We start from the raw sequence: 22,166 nt of genomic DNA on the forward strand, positions 1-22,166 counted from the left end.
AATATAGGGCAAAAACCACGGGCAAAGGTAGAAGAATTTCACTATGAGAAAATAGGAATTACAACTTCTCTCGATCTAACAAGGAGAAAACAATGACAATTCTCTCTTGATAAAAAGGAGAAAATAACTCTCAAGAAAACTCTCTAAATTCTCTAGTATTGGGAGAAAACTAGAATGATTTGGGATGATTTTGAAACTAAATGGGATAGGGTATTTATAGTTGAAGCTTAAGGATTAATCTTGTGAATATCCTAAAGTGTATGGACTAAATTGTAATTATCCCTTTAACAAATTTCAACAAAAGTTGTTGTGCCTTTCGGTGCATTTAATACTTGCTACTTTCGGTGCAAGTTGTTGCACCAATTCTTGACTTCATGCATTTGCACTTTCGGTGCAAGTCAACTTTCAACAATTATCTGCAATGGAATGTGATAAACATCCAAAACCTGTCATGTTATCATCACAAAAATGAAGATCTTGTTTCTTTCAGGACCAGAGAAAAAAATCTGATACTTTTGCCATTAAGCACATTAAAATGGTGAAAAAACTAAATACTCCAGGAAAATAACTATTTCAAGTAGCACCTTCATACATGCTGAAATAAGCAACTCAAAATGCGGAATAATCATTAGAAACATAAAGTACATGTTGGACATAGTGAAATACCTTCAATTACCAGCATTCTGTCCCCATCCTTCTTACTTTTGAGCACATCTATGTTGACATATGTAGCTCCATTGCAAACCTGAAATCAGAAATGAAGATACTTGCAAAACTAGGAAAAGGAAAGCAAATATTACACAATAGGAAGTATTGGCATCAAGTACCTCGTCCAAAGAGTCGTCTAGAGGTTCCGCAAAAGCTGTAGAAGTAAAATAATAAACATAGCCAAAAAGGCCATAAGAGCAAGGAAATGTTAACAAGAGAAGAACGGCTAAAATGCATAGCAAAGTTGTAAATATATGTCAGACAACTCTACCTCCAAGGGCCCATTATGACTCGTTGCATTGGAATGTAGAAATTTTGGATGAACCCTGACATGATCCATGCCACCTACAAGTAAAATGAAATTAAGGGTACAAGCATTGAACAAAATCAATAAATAAAGAAACAGATATTGTACAATTAATAGTTTAGGTTCCGCATGATTAAATTGGTAACTTGAATTTTCCAATAAATTTAGCAATGCAAAAACAGAGTAAAGGGTATAGAGAGGTAAGCATATTTTCAAGCAATGCAAAACTCAAAATGCAGACACCCCACTGCCTTCAACTTCGCTCATAACTCATAGATTCTCATCTTCCGATGGCAACACTAAAAAAGGATTCCAAATACTTTTGTTTCTCCAGGTTCCAAATTAGGAACCAAATTAACATTGTCAACTTGCAAGGAAGATATATAACTGAATTATTTATAATATAACATTATAATCGACAGAAATACCTGTAGATAACTCCCAATTGCTAGATGGACCCCCATCATAATCCCTGGCCTTCCATAACTGCTTGCAAAGCACACTTGAACTCACAACTACTTGCCGCCTGTTCCAGCGGGTGCACCGTCGTATGAGGCCAACGGAATAGGATCCGGATCAACCGACGGTAGAGGAGCCAAAAACCCCAGCGGTAGCAAAAAATTAACATCATTCACCTTCCGCTTCTTCGAAGCACTACCTTCAAGTCCTTACCCGGCAGAAACGACACCGTCTTCGCTATCGTCCAGATCTTCCGAACCGCTCGAGTCCGAATCACTGGTACTGCTGCTGAGCTCGATAACCGAGGAAACTTGTTCCCCTACAACACTTAGTTTCCCTCTTTCAGCGGTTAACGTTTCCATAATCCCTCGCTTCACGCGAACGTCCATGGATTACAGGCCAAAATAAATAAAGACGGCGTCGGCGTTGGCGTTTGAGCTTCTGGAGTCAGCCAAAAGGGTTGTCGAACTTCCGTTTCCACGTCGACCCCATGGCTTCCTGACGGTTTAAGTTTTTCAATTCATTCTCTGAACCCAACTGTACTGCATCCCAGCTTCGATAATTCACCCACAAAATTACGGTAAAAAAATTAATATTGCATCTCTAATACATATCAAAGCTACTCTAATTATTCATTTTCTTAAAATATTCATACTAACATATATTCGGACAATACGAAAGCATGAAGATATAATTATATATTAGTAGAAATCATCATTACTTTTTACTATTTATGTGCCCACTGAAATTTGAGGATTTAGAATAATGAAAACATTCATTATAAAAATACTATTTTCGATTCCTAACAAATATTTTCCATCACTATTATAGTACACAATAAAAAATTATTGTATATATAGTCGTTATTTGGTAAAAAATACCGAAAATATTGCTTCTTAGATTCTGCAATTGGTCGTGTTGAACTGTTGGCAGTGGCTTTGAATAAAGATGATAACTTCTTCTACTCGAGAAATCTTTCCTTCATTTACTCGTTTATTGCGCGCGTACCATAATGCCCAGATGGTTACTAATATCTCCTCATGCTTTCCTGAAGGAGTGTTATTCAGGGTCCAGCTTAGCCACTCCTTGAAGTTCCATTGCAGACTTTGCAGTAGCCATTGGTAAGACAGCTTTTGCCAAACTGCTAATGCCAACGTACAGTCTTTGATGATGTGTAATCCTGATTCAATCTGGTTGGGGCATAGAGTACAAAATGGTTCGTTTATAATATGCTTGTAATACAACATCTGTTTTGTTGGGGCATAATTATTGCATAGTTTCCATACTTGGATTTTAACTTTTCTCATTATTGTAAGCCATTAAAGTGTGAAGATAAAAACTTATGTTATTTTTTATAATAGTTTGAAATAATTAAAAGGTAATATTTTTTTAAAATTCTTAATTTATTGACAACACACGCTATGTAGACATAGTTTTCGTTATGTTTTTCGTTATTGGTGCATGTTTAAAGGGATTAACATATGGATTTGATGTTTAGAACATGTTTATAGGGTTTTGGGTGAAGTTTGAGGTAGTGTTTGGTACAATGGTGAATATTATAATTAACTAAAATATATATCCTATTCTTTGAGAGCAGATTACCATGCTTATCTTTTGATGGGGTTGAATGTGGAGCTGTGATGAAAAAATCAAAAAACTCGAATTGCCTGCATTTACAGCTCAGATGACTTGCGGATTACAAGGGCAGGTGCATCAAGTAAAAGATGGTATACTTAACCAATTTTCAAACCAATCTTAATTGAGAAAAGAGATGAAGAACCTAGTACATTCAACCTGTTTGCAATTAATCCACACGGTGATAGTATGTAACACCCTTAACTTATATACGTATCCGTATACGAGTCAAAGATGTCACATCAGTCATACAAAATAAATACTATTCGAAAATCAGTAAAATTTTGTTTCTTTTAAAAGTCGACCAATATATTTAAAATAATAAAAATAACTATTCATTTTAATGTTCATTTAAACTAAAATAAAATACTATTTAATAAAATACTATTCATATCTAATAATGTTCATTTAATAAACTAGCATTTATATAGTTTAAATATATAAAAAGTTCAAACATATCGAATCAGAGCATCAAATATAAATATGTACATACCAACTAAGAAATATCATAAATATCATAAAGTTATCATATTGATTCTGGTTGTCTGAACTTGATCTCAAAATATGGGATGTCTGGCCTGGCTCCTTACTTCCCTGTCGACTTCACTTTATCTACGTGTGAAACATGTAACATCCCAAAAACCAAGTTAGTGACTTAAATGGAAGTTTTTGAAACTTAGTGATTAATTTCATAAAAGATTAAAAGTTTAGGGACTTAATTGGAAAAAATTGGTGTTGGAGTTAATAGTAAAGTTTGAAAGTAGAAAGGGTATAATGATCATTTGATATGAAATTTTTTATTTATCCCTTTATAAGGGATGTTACCACGTGGAAAGGAAGGGGAAAATGAAGAAAAGTCTGGATACTTGGTGGAGTTCTCTACTTCTTCTTCCCGTACCACCATGAATAAGGTAAGTTGGTCTCAAGTGAAGACTTTCTTTCATTTTTAAGTTGGGTTTAATTCTTGAGATGATAAGAAAGCTTAAGGGAAGTTTTAAATGGTTTAAAACTCAAAGATGAACAAGTTAGGAGAGATTAAAGAGAATGAGTTTTTAAATGAAATCTTGGAAAAAAGTTGATAAGTAGAATTGGAAGTTAAATTTGACTTGTCAATAGTTGAATTAATAGATATGAAGTGATAGAATTGGAATTAGAACATGTTGGAAATTTGGTAGAATTCTTAAATTCAAAATATAAGAGGAGGATTTTGAAGATAAAGATGTGATAAATGAGTACAAATGGGTTTAAGTATGTGTATGTGAGTTAAGAATATGAAAGGGGATGAAACATGAAGTGTTTGAGCTGAAATGAAGTAATTTTTGGGCTTAAAAAGTGATTTCTGGGCTAGGGGTATCGGTACCGATTCATCAGGTATCGATACTTCAAGAATAAAATTAAGGAAGTCATTCATGAGGTATCAATACCTGAAGAACAGTATCGATACCAAGGGTACCGATACCTTAAGGATGATATCGATACCATCTTTGAAACAAAAATTTTAGAATGCAATATGGGTATCGATACCTAGGCATGGTACGAATACCTCAGTTAGGGGAAATATCGATACCCTATAGGGGGTACCGATACTACTTTAAATAGAAAAGGAAATTTAGTCTTTATTCTAGTTCAAGAAATTAAGGATTCAAATCATGATATTGGAATGTTGATATGTGTATAAATGTATGATTATGTAGATATCGATCGAAGACAAGTGTAAGACGAGTTGAAGCTATAAGGTTTTTCAAGAATCGTAAGTGATTGCATGGACTAGTGAGGCCAGGTGAGTGCATCATATTTTATAGGATTATATGGAAATTGGACTTGTGATAAGTCTATTTCCTATAGTTATAGTGTATGAAGTCTTGATTATAAGTATGTGAATGACATGAAGTGTATGTATGCTTGATTATATGAGTTGATATGTTCTTGTATGTGCTATGTGCTATGTGCTAGATGGTATCGATACCATCTTTGAAACGAAAATTTTAGAATGCAATATGGGTATCGATACCTAGGTATGGTACCAATACCTCAGTTAGGGGAAGTATCGATACCCTATAGGGGGTACCGATACTACTTTAAATAGAAAAGGAAATTTAGTCTTTATTCTAGTTCAAGAAATTAAGGATTCAAATCATGATATTGGAATGTTGATATGTGTATAAATGTATGATTATGTAGATATCGATCGAAGACAAGTGTAAGACAAGTTGAAGCTATAAGGTTTTTCAAGAATCGTAAGTGATTGCATGGACTAGTGAGGCCAGGTGAGTGCATCTCATTTTATAGGATTATATGGAAATTGGACTTGTGATAAGTCTATTTCCTATAGTTATAGTGTATGAAGTCTTGATTATAAGTATGTGAATGACATGAAGTGTATGTATGCTTGATTATATGAGTTGATATGTTCTTGTATGTGCTATGTGGTTTATGTAAAAACATTATTAAGTGATAATGGGAGAATATAAAATAAGTTATGAAATTATATGAGTATAAAAGATAAGTCATGTGATAAGATCTATGCGATATATGAAAATGAAAATATATGTATATGAAGAGTCATAAGAGAACAAATATAAGTTATATGATAATGAAATATAAGACTATGTGAATACATGGTTATGAGATAAAATATGTAATAATAGGAGAATATGATGAAAGTGAATTCATGAGAAGCGATAGAAACTAGGTAAACATGTGTAAATGTTATATGAATAATAGAAACATGAGTTGGACAAGTATATAGTGGTATGATCAATTATGAGAATTAGTATAATAGAGTTATTTGATTTAATGAGAATTGAGGAAACTAAATAAGATTGAATTATAGAATGAAATGGGAATAATATATCAATTAGGAAACTTGAATATAAAGTGATGATACGAACATATAAGATAAGTTATATGCTAATGATCTATGGAGCTATATGAAAAGGTTATAAGGAATATATGAAATTGAATTAAGTAAATAGATTAATTAGTATATAAATAAACTACTATTAAGTGATATATGTTTATAAATATGACATAGGTTATGTAATATAAGTGAATACAAAGAAATGACGCATAAGGTAGATGATATGTTATAAGTTATGATATACATATATGATATATTTTATCAAGTAATATGAAAAGACTTGGAAAGTTGATATAAGCTATGTGAAAGTGATCTAGTTGTCTGTATGTGATATGTGAATTATGTGACAATAAGTTATATGAAAATAAGTGTAGTGATTACCTGATCACAATAGATAAGTAAGAGAATATGAATGATATGATAAGAAGCTATGAGCCTAGGTGATATGAATAAGTGACTATGTGATAAGTATAAAGATAATGCCCATGTTATGTGTCAGGAGAGCTAGAGGTATAGTTGGCATGCCAAGATTCGAGGGTTCTATGTGGTCTTTCGGGACATATATGTAATCCTTTGGAACATATATGAGGTACTTCGGTACACTTATTTGGTCCATTGGAATATGTATATGGTTCTTAAGAAGTGGTACTTCGGGACATGTGTTGTAACACCCCCAACCCGTATCCGACCCGAATACGAGTCCGAGATGTCACATCAACTTTTAAAAACATTTTCTTATATCAAATAGAGAAATATTCAAACTCAATTTAAAACATACTAAATAATTTACATATAACTACTCAAAACGTTTACAAAACTGTTCAGAGCTTATTCAATTTACTCTTATAAATACATGCCAACTAGATTTTATATACTAAAATACATATTATTCATTTCTCTTCTGATCTGACCTTTAGTAAGGAGAACTGACCAGTCTTGCTCCTCTAAGCTTATCTTCTCGCTGTTCGGAACCTACGTGTGAAATACTCACACGCTAAGTCGATGACTTAGTGAGGCATTAAACTTATAAATAAATCTCGAATTACTTCACCGTGTATGAACATATCATATAACTCATATACTTTTACATGTAACACATGCATACATACCTAAATACATGTCATCATTTATGCTTTTACCATACTCATATATTATGATTTATAATTATTCACATATACATTAACTCATAAAACACATATAACATGTCATACAATTCATGTCACCCATCATATATATATATATATATATATTGCACACATTGTATTCAAGGTTATTTCTTTATTAGCCCATGTACATTATTGAGAACTTAAGATATGCGAGTACTATGAGGTTGTGCACATATATGATGTCACAACTGCTCATATAAAATCCATTGAGTGGCATGTGAAATTTGTCCCTAAGGACCTATGAATATGTCTCATATATTGTGATCATGTAATCACATTACTATCTTCATATATCTCATTATTATCTGTCACATATTACATATACTTATATCCATACGATTCAATATCATTGAACTTATTCACTCTTTCATGTTATCACACATATATAATCTAATATTTCTATCAATAACATATAGAATTACGCATGTATTCATATGTACTCTTTAATGTAATTTGCTTAGTAATGTTATATACTCATATCCTATAATAATTTCACCTAGTTCTCCCTCATAGAGTGTATGATATAGGCTCATATAATCTTATTTTATTCTATAAGTAATTTCTACTCATCTTATCTCACTTATCTATTTCCCTCACATAAATCATTTATAATCGTTCACATGATTTAATTTCACCAATTTGAATTCATACAAATCATATAACCTATATTACTTATCTCACATTATTTATACTAGTTTAATCTATTTATTTAATATCATTTCACATGACTCTTATAATATTCTTTCATAAAGCTTTGTAGTTATTCACTTATAACTCTTAAATCCTAGTGTCCTTTAATTATAAAAAGAATCTTCCCTAAGTTACATATTATTTTCATAAGGTCTTATAACCTTTCTTTATAATCTCTTATACCATATAATATAATTTATACTTGATTATCTTTTGCTCACATGCATTTATATCAAATAATTCCTTAACTTATAGCCTATGTCACATGTTCATTTTATTTCGTATGTCTTTATCACATAACTTATTTCATATTTCATATTATTACCTAATTAATCTCTTATCATGTATTCTCATAGTCTTATATTTTATTTACATATATCTCATAGATCTTATCATAAAAACTTATCTTTTATACTCATGTAATTTCTTGACTTATTTCATATTCTCTTATTATTACTTAATAGTGTTTTTACATGGATCACATAGCACATACAAGAACATATCAATTCATACAAATAGACATATATACACGAATATTAAACACATGTTCTGGTTCATAATTTCATGTGTAATACTATAGGAAATAGACTTGTCGCAAGTCTCATTTCCATCAACCATTATATACTATCAAATATAAACTCACATGGCCTCACTAGTCAATATCGTTCTCATATCTTTTCTTCGATACCCAATACTTGTCGATTGATCTGGACTTGCTCTCTATTGATATCTACATAATCATACATTGATTCATATTAGTATTCTAAATGGCATGCTCTACTTCTCTACTCTTTCATTTCTCCAACTAAAGAAAAATAAATTTTCTTTCTTATTGAGAGTGGGTATCGGTACCCTATATAGGGTATCGGTACCTTCCTAACTGAGGTATCAGTACCCCTTAGGTAATGATACCCTAAGTGCATTCTGTAAATTTTCGCTCAACGATGGTATCGATACATTCCTTAAGGTATCAGTACCCCTGGGTATCGATACTGTTTTTCAGGATATCGGTACCCTTTGAATTCCTTCTTAAATTTCACTTTGGAGGTATCGATACCTGTTGAATGGGTACCGATACCCCTTTACATAGACTTAACTCATCTACTCATACTTAACCTCATTAACTCTTATTTATCACATCTTAAATCTCAAAATCCTATATTCCATATGTAATTCAAGAATTATATCAAATTTGCAACATGTTCTAAATCCACTTCTAACACTTCATATCTTTTAATTTAATCATTGACAAGTCAAATTCAACTTCAAAATTTATTAACTCATTCTATTTCAATAATTTACTTAAAACTCTTCATATTTAATCCTTCATAACTCATCCATTTTGGAGTTTCAACATACTTTAATCTCTAAATAATCTTTCTTAGCATCCTAAGAATCAAAACTAAGCTTAAAATTCAAGAATTAACCAACTGAAATTAAGCTTACCTTTTCTATGGAGTTTACGGGAAGAGAAGAGGAAGGAGATAACCCAAGCTCTAGACTATTCTTTTCCATTCTCACCATATCCACGTGTTTTATAACCTTAAAAAGAAAGATAAAAATCTTTCTGGTCAAATAACCATTTTACCCTTTATTTCCTTTCATAATTACCAACATACAACCATAAAATATTCCAATTTAATCATTGCACTTTTAAATCTTTCAAAATCAGACTTCAAAGTTTCAAAATTTTTATTTTAGTCACTAGCCCTGATTTTGGGATATTACATGTGTTATATGTGGTCCTTCAGGACATTTCTACGCGGTCCTTCAAGACAAATTCTAAGTGCCCCTAGTGGGATTTTATACGAGCTGTGGTGACAACATATGTGAACAACCTATATAGACTCACATATTTGTAGTTCTCACATGTGTACATGGGCCATTAAAAAGATACAATATGAGAAAATTATATGTGATGTTATATGTTTGTTTGGTGATATGATGTGTATGTATGCTAAAGATAAGAATAAGATGATAAGATAAAAGGGATAAATGATAATAATATATGATAAGGTTATGAATGTAAATGATGATATGTGTGCACATGTGTAATTGTTACATAAAAGAATATATGAGTTGGTATGATATGTATATGTATGTATTTATGTTTTGATGCATAATGTGTTTGATAATTTAGTATGGTTATATGAAGTGTGCATAGTCATAATTAATATTGAGATTTTATATTTAAGTTTATTAATGCCTCACTAAGTCATCGACTTAGCGTGTGAATGTTTCACACGTAGGTTCCGAGATGAGGAAAATGGATCAAAGATTAGCAGGTCAGGTCAGCTTCTCCTTCCTAAAGATCAGATAAGAAGAGTTTTGAATCATATGTATTTTGTTATAGGAAATATATTTGGCATGTAAGATAAAAGATTGGTATTGGATACACTCTGATAAGTTTTGTAAAACCATATGTTTTATATAATAGAACTTATTGGGTTTTTAATGGAAATATCAAAATTGAAATTTTTGTATTTTGTAAAAGCAAATGATTTGAAAAGTCAATGTGACACCTTGGACTCATATCCGAGTCGGGTACGGGTTGGGGTGTTACATTTAATGGTATCAGAGCTAAGGTTTAGCCGATTCTAGGCTTAAAGCGAAGTTAAAAGAGTTTTAAAATATATGCATGCCAACATAAAGTGAAAACTTTCTGATCTGATAGGGTAAGGAGTATGTTGTTTTGATAATAGAATAAAATTAGTATGATATGGTAGAAATATGATTATAAGAATTTCCAAAGAAAGCGAGAGGTGAACCTGATGGTGGTAGCAATTCACCTGCCCTTTCCAGGCAGGATAAAGAAAGGACACATCAGGAAGTGCCTCGTAAGATTAAAGGTTGATTTCAGGAAGTTCAAATCATGTTAGAATGGCGTTAGAATGCCTCTACTATTTTGAATCGAAAATTTATAGTGAGTAGTTTCGTTATTACGCGGATAAGATAGAATATGGTAGACGAGTGTCATCATAAGAATATTAAAAGATCAAATGATGTGGTTAGAATTTGTAGAAGAGTTCAAAATATGTGCGTCAGTGACAAGTTTATAAGATAAATGAAACCAGAGTTATGAATTTGAAACAAATGAATAGTACTGTGTATAAGTAAGAGTATGGATATGATAAGGGTTTGCATTCTAGATGGAAAGAGTTAGCGTTAGCTAACAAGATTATGTGGTGGAAAATATATTGGAGTTATAAGATTTTAAGATATTGTTAGGTTAAGATAACCAAAGATGAAGTGGATTTGGGATTTGGTTGTATATTTTTATTATGTAAATGTGATATAGTGAAGGAGATGAGGATTCATGGAATGAAGCTAAGGATTGATAGAAAAAGTTTAAGATGAAAAATAGGGATATGTGTATTGTGAATTGAACAAGGATTTTTCAAAGAATAAGATTTGTGCAAGTAGTGTTAACTATCAGAGTTATGAGAATGCGATAAAGATTGATAATCAGAGATAAATATAAGTGATATGAAAAGAGTATGAGAGCATGAAGAAAAGATATGATCTATATTACAAGGAGATCTTGATTTGTGAAGGAGTAAATGAGTAAGGAAATTAAATGAAAAAGGGAATTAAATAATATGACAAAGGTTATATGGAAGTGTAGATAATAAGTTTGATATAGAAGTAAGAAAAGTTTGCAAGGTGATGTGGAAAGATTATTTGATTCAGTAAAGTATATGTTTAATCATATTTGATGAAGATGTAAGGTTGTGTTTCTAGGTCAAATGGACGTTATTAGAGAAATAAGAATTTAGTTATACGTATTAAGGAAGTTTAAGATCTAGTCGAATGATTATATTATTTTGATCAAGTTGGCAAGGAAAAGCCTATTATTTTTGAATGATAACAAGAGAAAGATTTGGTTTATGGAACAAAGCAATTAGGAAATTATGAAAGAAATCAATTGAATCATGATCGTGAGTGGTAAGGATTGGAATTACTGTATGTATGATGAGTAACATTATATAGATCTATAAGAAAGAATGTAGATGAAGAATTGAGTAAATGAAAAGGTAAGTCTAGTAGCAGTGAACATGAAAGAGAAAGTAAGAGAAACAATAAGAGATTATTAGAAGATATGTGTAGGCAATGTACTTATCGATTTATGCAGTGAAAATTCGAGGATGAATTTTCTTAAAGGATGGGAGATTTGTAACATCCCAAAAACCAAGTTAGTGACTTAAATGGAAGTTTTTGAAACTTAGTGATTAATTTCAGAAAAGATTAAAAGTTTAGGGACTTAATTGGAAAAAAATTGGGTGTTAGAGTTAATAGTAAAGTTTGAAAGTAGAAAGGGTATAATGGTCATTTGATATGAAAGATTTTTATTTTTCCCTTTATAAGGGATGTTACCACGTGGAAAGGAAGGGAAAATGAAGAAAAGTCTGGATACTTGGTGGAGTTCTCTTATTCTTCTTCTCGTACCACCATGAATAAGGTAAGTTGGTCTCAAGTGAAGATTTTCTTTCATTTTTAAGTTGGGTTTAATTCTTGAGATGATAAGAAAGCTAAAGGGAAGTTTTAAATGGTTTAAAACTCAAAGATGAACAAGTTAGGAAAGATTAAATAGAATGAGTTTTTAAATGAAATCTTCGAAAAGAGTTGATAAGTAGAATTGGAAGTTAAATTTGACTTGTCAATAGTTGAATTAAGAGATATGAAGTGATACAATTGGAATTAGAACATGTTGGAAATTTGGTAGAATTCTTAAATTCAAAATATAGGATGAGGATTTTGAAGATAAAGATGTGATAAATGAGTACAAATGGGTTTAAGTATGTGTATGTGAGTTAAGAATAAGAAAAGGGATGAAACATGAAGTGTTTGAGCTGAAATGAAGTAATTTTTGGGCTTAAAAAGTGATTTCTGGGCTAGGGGTATCGGTATCGATTCATCAGGTACCGATACTTCAAGAGTAAAATTAAGGAAGTCATTCATGAGGTATCGATACCTGAAGAACAGTATCGATACCAAGGGTACCGATACCTTAAGGTGGTATCGATACCATCTTTGAAACGAAAATTTCAGAATGCAATATGGGTATGATACCTAGGCATAGTACTGATACCTCAGTTAGGGGAAGTATTGATACCCTATAGGGGGTACCGATACTACTTTAAATAGAAAAGAAAATTTAGTCTTTCTTCTAGTTCAAGAAATTAAGATTCGAATCATGATATTGGAATGTTGATATGTGTATAAATGTATGATTATGTAGATATCGACCGAAGACAAGTGTAAGACGAGTTGAAGCTATAAGGTTTTTCAAGAATCGTAAGTGATTGCATGGAGTAGTGAGGCCAGGTGAGTGCATCTTATTTTATAGGATTATATGGAAATTAGACTTGCGATAAGTCTATTTCCTATAGTTATAGTGCATGAAGTCTTGATTATAAGTATGTGAATGACATGAAGTGTATGTATGCTTGATTATATGAGTTGATATGTTCTTGTATGTGCTATGTGGTTTATGTAAAAACACTATTAAGTGATAATGGGAGAATATAAAATAAGATAAAATTATATGAGTATAAAAGATAAGTCATGTGATAAGATCTATGCGATATATGAAATGAAAATATATGTCTATGAAGAGTCATAAGAGAACAAATATAAGTTATATGATAATGAAATATAAGACTATGTGAATACATGGTTATGAGATAAAATATAATAATAGGAGAATATGATGAAAATGAATTCATGAGAAGCGATAGAAACTAGGTAAACATGTGTAACAATTATATGAATAATAGAAACATGAGTTGGACAAGTACATAGTGGTATGATCAATTATGAGAATTAGTATAATAGAGTTTTATGATTTAATGAGAATTGAGGAAACTAAATAAGATTGAATTATATAATGAAATGGGAATAGTATATCAATTAGGAAACTTGAATATAAAGTGATGATACGAACATATAAGATAAGTTATATGCTAAAGATCTATGGAGCTATATGAAAAGGTTATAAGGAATATATGAAATTGAATTAAGTAAATAGATTAATTAGTATATAAATAAACTACTGATACATGTTTATAAATATGACATAGGTTATGTAATATAAGTGAATACAAAAAAAATGAAGCATAAGGTAGATGATATGTTATAAGTTATGATATACATATATGATATATGTTATTAAGTAATATGAAAGGACTTGGAAAGTTGATATAAGCTATGTGAAAGTGTTCTAGGTGTCTATATGTGATATGTGAATTATGTGACAATAAGTTATATGAAAATAAGTGTAGTGATTACCTGATCACAAGAGATAAGTAAGAGAATGTGAATGATATGATAAGAAGCTATGAGCCCAGGTGATATGAATAAGTGACTATGTGATAAGTATAAAGATAATGCCCATGTTATGTGTCAGGAGAGCTAGAGGTATAGTTGGCATGCCAATAGTCGAGGGTTCTACGTGGTCCTTCGGGACATATATGTAATCCTTTTGAACATATATGTGGTACTTCGGTAACTTATTTGGTCATTGGAATATGTTATGGTTGTTAAGGAGTGGTCATTCGGAACATAGTGATCATTTGGGATATATGTGTTATATGTGGTCCTTCGGGATATTACTATGCGGTCCTTCGAGACAAAGTCTAATTGCCCCTAGTGGGATTTTATACGAGCTGTGGTGACATCATATGTGCACAACCTCTATAGACTCACATATATGTAGTTCTCACATGTGTACATGGGTCATTAAAAAGATACAATATGAGAAAATTTTATGTGATGTTATATGTTTGTTTGGTGATATGATGTGTATGTATGTTAAAGATAAGAATAAGATGATAAGATATAAGGGATAAATGATTATATATGATAAGGTTATGAATGTAAATGATGATATGTGTGCAGATGGGTAATTGTTACATAAAATAATGTATGAGTTGGTATGATCTGTATATGTATGTATTTATGTTTTGATGCATAATGTGTTTGATAATTTAGTATGGTTATATGAAGTGTGCATAGTATGAATTAGTATTGGGATTTTATATTTAAGTTTATTAATGGCTCATTAAGTATCCGACTTAGCATGTGAATGTTTCACACGTAGGTTCCAAGATGAGGAAAAGGGATCGAAGATTAGCAGGTCATATCAGCTTCTCCTTCCTAAAGATCAGATCAGAAGAGTTTAGAATCATATGTATTTTGTTATAGTAAATATATTTGGCATGTAAGATAAAAGATTGGTATTGGATACGCTCTGATAAGTTTTGTAAAACCATATGTTTTATATAATAGAACTTATTGGGTTTTTAATGGAAATGGAAAATTAAATTTTGTATTTTGTAAAAGCAAATGATTTGAAAAGTCAATGTGACACCCGGACTCGTATCTGGGTCGAGTACGGGTTGGGGTGTTACAAAATAATCAAACGCTAAGTTTTCTACTTAGTGAGATAAAAAATAATATAAATAAATATTTAATAGATAAAATAGATGATATATAAAAACATTATTAAAATTAAATACATATAATTATCAAAACAGATGCTTGTAAGAAGAACAATATTGTAAAAATTTCATAAGTCAATTATATTGTGTCGTTTCAAGTTTATACTTTTCTATTCAGATCAAATTATCACCCACTGTATTTTCATGAGAACGTATAGTATGTGAGTTAGATAACGAGTGTGCGTGTTATATGTAAATCCACTGCCAGTAACATATAGTACTTTTAGTGCTAAACAAAAGTATATATACTATAGAACACGTTATCACCGCAATGAATCAGAAACATATATAATAACTCATTACGTCAAAACATTATGAATATCATAATGCATATTTAGTTTCAGACAGATGTACACGAATATCATATCATATCATATCAGTAATCAGATATCACTCCATCTCATGCATGTCATTTGTACCACTAACTCTCAATCTCATACAATGGGCTTAATTCATAATCATATACTATTTCCATATAAATTATTCATATAATCGAATATAAATAAAAATCTCTTAAAAACCAGTATTGACCAGTTCATACCCAAAATATTCACATACTATAAAATAAACAATAATAAAATGTGTATTTTTAAAATACGATTTGAAAACATTTTATTTTCAGTTTGATTGAGGTTGACTCGTCGCAAGTCGTCCTGTATCATTTTATATAAAAGTTAGTTGCACTCACCTGCCTCATTAGCTTTATTTGCTACTACCGATTTAGTCTCGAGCTTAATCATTCTCTTTAAATTCACTTTGAGCTTGTTTTCGGTTGCGATCTACACGTCAATCAATTTCCCGACATATATAATTTCAAACATATATTAGTATTTCAACTAATATACTAAACTCAAATTTGCATAATATTCTAAAAATGCTATCGACATAAGTTCGATAAAAATTTCAGTCACCCACTTGAGAACTAACTTTAACTCTATTAAATCCTTAAAATATCATTTATCACAATAATTTCACTTAACTTTTCAACCATTCATTTTTAGTCACCATTCAACATTTCTTTAAAATTAAACTCAACATTTCACTAACATTTAAATTAATCCTTTGGTGATCATTTAATCCAAATCAATCATCACATTTAGCCAATTTCACAATACTTTCAAACAATACTTCAACATTGTCAAATTCTCATTTCATCACTAATCTTTCCAAAACTTACAACTTGATCCCTAAGATTTATTTAAATTCCAAACCAACCCAATACATCATTCCATGTTAATCTAGATGCAACATTTCATCAATCAAATCATAATTTACAGCATGGTACTCTAGTTTTCCAACAATTTACGATTAATCCTTCACTTTTCAAACCATGCAAAATAGTCCTTAAAACCCAACAAAGTTCCAATTTGATCCAAAACACAATTCCAAGCATATAAGATCATTCTAAACCATTCATATCCAACTAACAAATTTTTAACATCTCTCCATAATACCCCATCATAGCCAAAACTTTCAATTAAGTCCCTATAATCATTTCCAATCAATTTTCATACTTGTTATACTTCCATAACACTCTTAAAGTTATATTACAACCTTATCTCAATCAAATTCAACTTTCTCTTCAACCACCATAAATACCCACTTCACCATTTAAGCATGAAACAATTAAATACCTATACAAATTTGTAGAAATTAAGTGTAGAACATTTTCTTATTTCACACTTTAGTCCAAATTCTCACTAAAATGGATCAAAAATGAAAAATAAAACCTCGCACATCTTGGCTATGGAGTCACGGAAGAATGGAGAAGATGATATGATATTTCTTGAAATTTCTTACAAAATATCTCCTTAAAACCCCAATTTAAAATGAATTAAAATTCATTTTAGCCCAAAAGTCAAATTACCCTTAATAAATCATATTTTTTACTACCATGCCATCCTTTTATCTCCATTTTAATATCCTTAAATAAATATAAAAATCTCATATATCAATTTCCATCTTTTCCCATCCAATTTTCTAAAAATTCAATTTAGTCACTAAATTTCACTATTCCACTTTACATGGAAATTCATCCAATTTCACTAATTCACATCAAATTCCACTAAATGAAAATATCAATATAATATTTCTAGCCCCAAACTACCTTCCTTCAAATTTTTGCAAACTTCCGATTCGATCCGGTTATTTGAATATTTTACCGATCTTTATCACTTAATAAACTTTTATACAAACTTCAAATTAAAATTCTAAAACCCACTAAAATTTTGTTCTTGGGCTGAGCTACTAAATTACAGTCCCAAAATATAACTTTTGAAAAATTACATTTTAGTCCCTAAACGTTTACAAATTTACACTTTAATTCCCATACTTTTAAAATTTACTTTTTAGCCACCATACCAAAATTTAGGATATTACATGGTACCTTGTGCTTAAGTGGAGATAGAAAATTGTTATCCTTTACTCTTCATAAGGAACATAGAACTTATTGAATATTAACCGGTTTATGGATCCATGTCAGGAAATGAACCATTGAACATGTACTTGAATCTTTGGATCACTAGTAGAATAGGGATGTATAACCTTCCAAGTTATCTTATCAAATTTTAGAAACAAAACTAGAGCTTAAGTTTCTATGTTCTTGTTGTAAAAAAAACAAAGCTCAGCATCAATGTTACATTGCAGAGAACTACTAGAGACGCAAACCCAAGCTTCACATAGGGATGTAAAATCATGTAATCGTTCAGGTTTCGGTCAGATCCTGTTAGGTCAGATCAAATCGGATACAGGTCGTGTCAGGTTAATTTTATGGTTCTACTCGGATCAGGTAGGGTCCGGGTCAAATCAATTCGGACCATTTTCAGGTTGATTTGAAATCAGGTTCAGTTCAGGTTCGGATCGATTTAATTTCAGTTCAGGTTCGGATCGAGTTAATTTCAGTTCAGATCGATGTTAGTTCATGTCAAAATGGTTCATGTCCGAAGCAGTTAAATACCATGTTAATTCAGCTTCAGATGGACTTCAGGCTGATCTCGTTCAGATCGAGTCACATAATTGATAGATAAAATTCAGGTCGATCTTACCGGGTATGGATTGAGTTCAGGTCGAGTTATTTTTGGGTTAATTATTTTTTCATTTTTCATAAACGACGAATTATAATTTGTAATTGTATATGATTTGGAGTAAATTACAAAAAAATATAGGTCAATTTTAATAAAAATATAATTTTAAGAACTAAATTGAACAAACGTGAAATTACAAACTAAATTTAAATGAATTAAACAACACACATGGATGAGAGATCAAATCGAAATAATTATAAAATGTTAAGTTGAAATTAATATAAAAATGGACAAAATTGAATCCATTTAAAAAGTTGGTGAAAAAGTTTAAGGGTTTGGAGATTATGATATAATTTATAGAGTTTGAAATGAAGTTTATTATTTGATTTATTAGGTTTGAAGTAAATTATAAAAATATAAATAAGTATGGGTTAATTTCATATACAAATATAATTTTAAGGAATAAATTGAATAAATATGAAATTACAAGTTAAGATTTAAATAAATTAAACAACACATAGGGATCAAATTGAAAAAATTGTGAAACGTGAAGATGAAATTAATATAAAAATGGACTGAATTGCTTTCATTTAAAATTTGAGGTATAAAAGTTTATAAAGTTTTAGATTTTATAATATAATTTGAATGATTAAATTGATTAAACATTAAATTACAAACTATAATTTAAATAAATTAAACAACATGCAAGGATCAAATTGAAATAATTATAATATATATATAATGAATGTTATGATACATCATACATGTATATATAATGTATGATGAATCTTATGGATTGAATTGCATTCATTTCAGAAGGTGTAAAAAATTTGAAACAATTATAATATATATTAATATATATATATTATATGTATGATGAATGTTATGATAATATGATGCATATATATATACACTGTACATTATATTTATGGATACAATATAAATATATATTTATATAAGTATATAATATAAGTATACGTATAACATATATGTATATATATAATATAAGTATATATATATTACTTTTATATATATAGTTAGTACATACATCATACATATATACTAATGTATATACTTATATATATATATATATATATATATATATATATAAGTATAAAGTATATAATATATAATATATAATATATAATATATAAGCATATGTATATATAAGTAAATATGTATGATGTATGTATACACGCATATATATATATATATATATAAGTGACTAAAATAAAAGATTTTAAAATTAATATTGACATTTAATAATTATGCACATTAAAGAAAGAAGGAAAATTAAAAGTAATTAGAATGTATACAAGACTAAATTGCATTGAATTAAAAAAATCAATAAGTGATTTAGAATTAAGCCATGATTGAAATGAAAAGAATAAAAAATCAAATAACAAAATAAAAAAGTGTTGATTGTTGGAGGATTACAGACCTAATTAACCCAAACCATTTCATTGGGCATTAAAACCTTCCTGCTAGGCCTGAAAATTTCCCTAAAAAATTTCAGAATTATAAAATCAAATTGCCAAAATTCCCTCAAAAAGTTTACCACCACTAAATCTGCCAATTATAAAATCAAAATTTGTCATTTCCCTCCTTAAATTACTACCACTTATGTGAATATTTTTTTATTAAACTCACATGAATATATATATATATATATACCGTTTATTTTAAATCGATACATAAATTTCAAAAGTTTAATTTTCAATCTCAAATAAATTCATCATTTATATATTTTTTAAAATTTTAAATTATATTTAAATTATTAATTAATTATTACATAAAAATAAATTAAACTTATAAATATTTAAATTAATTTAATATAATCTAATAAAATCATGTTCAATAAATAAATTATTTAATGATTATAATTAAGATTTATAATAAAACGATTATAACTAATATAGATAGTAAATTTATTAATTTAATTATCATAACTAACGATTTGTTTTAACTTTTAAAAAATTATCATATTAATTATCATAGTTTACTATAAATTCAAATCTAACAATTTAATCAAAATCTTACAACTAAACAATTGTAACTTATAAGTAATATAGTTTATTATAAATTCAAAATCTCACAACTTCATTAATTGTAATTTATAAGTCAGGTAAACATCAAGTCAGATAAATATTAAATCAGTTCAATAACAAGTTGATTATTTACAGGTTGGGTCAATTACAGGTCAGGTTCATAACAGGCCATGTTGATAATAGGTCGGGTAATACCATTATTTACCAGGTTAATATCGAGTTCGGGTTCATTTCAGTCGGATGTAGGTCAGGTTCGGTTGTCATATTATCGGTTTAATTCGGGTTCAGGTCATTCTCAGTTCGGATGCAGGTCGGGTTCAAATACACAATTTCCAGGTCAACTCGAGTTCAGGTAGACACCAGTTCAGACTCGAGTCGATTTGTGATGACCATAGCTCAGGTCACAAACAGTTTTGACTCAAATTGGTTTCAGTCAATTTTATAGGTCAGGTCATCTTTTTACATCCCACGATAGCAGCGCATACCAGCTTCTGTCTAGGTTGGTGTTGTGTGAAGGATGATTCATGTGAATATAATGGAGGTGGTGGAATGTTTGGAAAAAAGTAGAAATTAGAATTTTTTTGATGTTTTAGTGATAAATTTGTTACTTTAAAACTTCAGTGAAGAAAATGAAAATTTATTCAAATATTAGTGACCATTTGTGTAGTTTACCCTTTTGTTTTATAAATTCACTGTCTCACATCAACAATCCGTTAAAGGTCTAACAGAAGTTAACCCTCAGTGACCATATTAGTTAAATAAAAACGAAAGCAACCAAATATTATGTTTTTTGAATTCAGTGAAAAAATATACAAAACTTAAACGAAAGTAATCAATCATATAGTTTACCTTTATATATTTATATAATATTTAATCAAAAATATATAATATTTAAATTAAACAACTAAGAGTAATTATTTAATATGGTCATTTCATCTAAACCCGATGGATTTTGATCCGACTCAATTCGGTCATATTGATTTTTAATTTTAAAAAATTAGGTTTACGTTGGGTTGGATCGAATTATTTAAAGGTGAAGTCAGGTCAGGTCGGGTTGAGTTTGAGTTTATGATGAAAAAAACAACCTAACTCGACATAATATTATAATTATCCCTAATATATTTGTTTCTATATTATTATTTTTCAATTAGATTTTTTATCTAATTAATAAAAATGAATTATATATATAAGTCGAGTCGGATCAAATTGAGTACAAGTTTTGACCTAAAATATTAGGTTCGGATGGAGTTAATTTCAGTTCAGATCGACGTTAGTTCATGTCAAAATGGTTCATGTCCGAAGCAGTTAAATACCATGTTAATTCAGGTTCAGATGGACTTCAGGTTGATCTCGTTCAGATCGGGTCACATAATTGATAGATAAAATTCAGGTCGGATCTTACCGGGTATGGATTGAGTTCAGGTCGAGTTATTTTTGGGTTAATTATTTTTTTCATTTTCATAAACGACGAATTATAATTTGTAATTGTATATGATTTGGAGTAAATTAAAAAAAATAATTATAGGTCAATTTTAATAAAAATATAATTTTAAGAACTAAATTGAACAAACGTGAAATTACAAACTAGAATTTAAATGAATTAAACAACACACATGGATAAGAGATCAAATCGAAATAATTATAAAATGTTAAGTTGAAATTAATATAAAAATGGACAAAATTGAATCTATTTAAAAAGTTGGTGAAAAAGTTTAAGGGTTTGGAGATTATGATATAATTTATAGAGTTTGAAATGAAGTTTATTATTTGA

The 22,166-nt window shown here is 29.6% G+C and overlaps 1 protein-coding gene across 1 annotated transcript in view; it reads left to right on the forward strand.

Annotated features, from left to right (window-relative positions):
• The first annotated feature begins 3,927 nt into the window (after positions 1 to 3,927).
• The window catches only part of LOC120140527 (auxin-responsive protein SAUR40-like), a 31,168-nt gene continuing 12,929 nt past the window's right edge, over positions 3,928 to 22,166 (forward strand). Inside the window, exon 1 of the mRNA XM_039155499.1 lies at positions 3,928 to 4,020. Coding sequence (XP_039011430.1) covers positions 3,928 to 4,020 — 93 coding nt within the window. The remainder of the gene's footprint in view (positions 4,021 to 22,166) is intronic.

The sequence above is a fragment of the Hibiscus syriacus genome, unplaced genomic scaffold (assembly GCF_006381635.1).
Source record: "Hibiscus syriacus cultivar Baekdansim isolate YM2019G1 unplaced genomic scaffold, ASM638163v2 tig00110785_pilon, whole genome shotgun sequence".
In the NCBI taxonomy this organism is placed as follows: Eukaryota; Viridiplantae; Streptophyta; class Magnoliopsida; order Malvales; family Malvaceae; genus Hibiscus; species Hibiscus syriacus.